This window comes from Cydia amplana, chromosome 5 (assembly GCF_948474715.1).
Source record: "Cydia amplana chromosome 5, ilCydAmpl1.1, whole genome shotgun sequence".
Taxonomy (NCBI): Eukaryota; Metazoa; Arthropoda; class Insecta; order Lepidoptera; family Tortricidae; genus Cydia; species Cydia amplana.
Genome location: NC_086073.1, coordinates 14,180,818 through 14,183,569, shown reverse-complemented (window position 1 = coordinate 14,183,569; position 2,752 = coordinate 14,180,818). Strand labels below are relative to the sequence as shown.

Here is a 2,752-nt window from a genome sequence, read left to right as displayed (position 1 = left end):
TTATCGTACAGATACAGAACCAAGAACAATAGAAATACTGGAGGCCGAAACAAGTGGGCCCCCCCCAAAAAACAATGACTTCAGGGCAGGTCAACTATCAGCTTATCTGAAAATGTGGTCACAAATAGGAGCTCCGTCGGAAATTTTAAAGATAATATCAGGCTACAGAATCCCGTTTCGGAAGAAGCCTCCTTTGGTGGAGTTGTCGAGGCATCAAAAACCCTTTATGATTCGTCCTACCACAGACATGAAAAGGGAAATACAAGATATGCTAGCAAGCGGCGCTATTCGCGAAAGCAGACACAAAAGGGGGTTTCTTTCAACAATGTTCCTGAGGAAAAAGACCGATGGATCAAATCGACCCATTTTCAATTTAAAGACACTAAATCAATACGTTTATGCCCCCAAGTTCAAGCTCTTAAATCATTACCGGGTACCAGCAGTTCTGAATCCGAAAGACTTCATGACAAAAATAGACATCTCGCAAGCATACTATCATGTGCCAATAGTACCAACGCATTGCAGATTCCTATCTCTGGCATTCAACGGAAGAACTTACGAAATGACTTGCCTGCCATTCGGGCTGTCGAGCGCGCCACATGCCTTTTCAAGACTGACGAACTGGTTAGCACATTGGTTCAGACAGACTGCAGGCATAAAAATGGTAGTTTACCTAGACGACTTCCTCTTGAGTCATCCGGACCCAGTCACGCTGCAAAACCAATCGCGGTTTGTAGTTCAAAAACTAGAAGAGCTCGGCTGGGTAGTAAACAAGAGAAAATCCCAACTGAAACCAACACGGTGCTTAGAATATTTGGGCATAATCTGGAACACCCTCGAGAACAAAAAGATGCTCTCAGACTCCAAGACCGGGAAAATAAAATCCCTAATCAAAAAACTCGTCATCAGAAAACTCTGGAGCTGGAGAGAAGCAAAGGTTCTTCTAGGAAAACTAAACTTTGCATCGTTCACGGTTCCGTTAGGAAGACTACATTGTCGATGGATGCAGATAGACTCCAACAAACTTCTGAAGTCAATGCGACACACAAGACGCCCGATATCAGATGCATCCCTGACCGAACTGGATTGGTGGGTAAGAAATATAAAAAGAAGTACAGTCATACACCAATCCAAACCAGATACGTTCATCACCACCGATGCGGCAGATGCCGGATGGGGTGCAATAGCGAACAACCAGAAATTGTGGGGTCGCTGGGACGCAGAACAACAACAATGGCACTGCAACCAGAAAGAACTGTGGGCTCTCTACGAAACTATCAAATGGTTAGGATCATCTCTGAGAGACGTGGTGGCCATATGGCAAACGGACAATCGAACGGCAGCGGCTTATGTAACCAAACAGGGGGGCACAAAAACAAGAAAGCTTTTAGAAACGACAACAGAAATCCTTCGGTTGTGCGACCGTTACAACTGCTCCCTCATAGCTCGCTACATTCCAGGGCCATACAACGGACTGGCAGACAGTCTCTCGAGGTCGAAAAACTTACCAGAGTGGCACCTAAAACCTTCGATAACGAAAGTGGTGTTTCAGATCCTGGGCACTCCGGAAATAGACTTGTTCGCGTCAGTAAGGTCAGCAGTGGTGCCGAACTACGTGTCAGAGGACGCTACGGACATGAGGAGTCGGTTTACGAATGCCTTCAGCCGAAGTTGGCAGTACGAACTGGGTTGGATATTCCCACCTCCGGCACTGATTCCAAGGGTACTCCATCACCTCCAAGAGTCGATAGGTATTTACCTAATGGTAGTTCCGGATTGGCACAAAGCATTTTGGACGCCAGCAATAAAACAACGTGCGATCAAACAGCCATGGAAAATTCCAGATCTCCCTCATCACCTTGTGGATCTCGAGACCAACCTACCACCACCAGGAATAAAGTACCTCAATTTGCAGGTTTGGACAATACGGGCTGGACCGATGAACTCCTCAATTGGGACAATTCGGAGTTAGAGCTGTTACAAGCTTCCTGGAGAAATTCAACCTTAAAGACATACCGCCCAGCATGGCGTAGATGGTGTATGTGGGCATACGAAAACCAAGTAAACGTAGCTGATCCGAGGCCAACTGATCTGGCCCGGTTCCTCTGTCATTTGTGGGAAGTAGTGAAGCTGGCACCTAGTACCATTTTAGTCCATAAGTCGGTAGTAGCTACGTTTACAAACCCTAACAGAAGTACTCTGTTAACTTCACATCCAATTGTGGTTCACACGCTTAAAGGAATCCTATCCAAGAAACCCATAGGTAGGGCTCCTCTTTTGTGGAAATTGGAAGACCTGTTAACCTTTTTGGAGTCATATAATTTCGATGAAGGAAGTTTGTTTGCTGTTTCTCGTCACGCATCAACATTACTACTCCTTGCATCAGGACGAAGAGTGCATGACTTAACGTTACTGAGCATACAACCGGGCCACTTCGAAGAAAAAGGGGACGAGTTAATATTTTGGCCAAAATATGGATCGAAAACTGATAGCTCTACATACAGGCAATCTGGGTGGTGTTTGAGACCTAAGCCAGAATTAAGATTTAATCTAGTTCATTGGGTTAAACAAGTAATAGCCCTGTCGCAAGTACGCCGGAACTCTAAGCAGCTAGAAAACCTTTTTATTACCACGCGAGGTGTTGTGAAGGCCGCATCACGTGCCGTCATAGCTGGGTGGATAAGAACCCTTTTCAAAGAAGCAAGCATATCAGCCACAGCTGGAAGCATCCGAGCTGGTGTTGCTACTGAGA

The 2,752-nt window shown here is 45.8% G+C and overlaps 1 protein-coding gene across 1 annotated transcript; it reads left to right on the top strand.

Annotated features, from left to right (window-relative positions):
- Nucleotides 1–661: 661 nt before the first annotated feature.
- Nucleotides 662–1,898, top strand: LOC134648259 (uncharacterized). Its single transcript, XM_063502748.1, has 2 exons — nt 662–1,723; nt 1,845–1,898. The coding sequence occupies exons 1-2, from the start codon at nt 662–664 to the stop codon at nt 1,896–1,898; spliced, it is 1,116 nt and encodes a 371-aa protein (XP_063358818.1).
- The last annotated feature ends 854 nt before the right edge of the window (nt 1,899–2,752 follow it).

What these genes read in the sequence shown, in the direction of transcription:
- LOC134648259 (XM_063502748.1), top strand. Translation starts at nt 662, where the DNA reads ATGGTAGTTTACCTAGACGACTTCCTCTTGAGTCATCCGGACCCAGTC. An exon ending in CTCCGGCACTGATTCCAAGG is followed by an intron (nt 1,724 to 1,844) that starts GTACTCCATCAC and finishes GGAAAATTCCAG; the next exon opens with ATCTCCCTCATCACCTTGTG.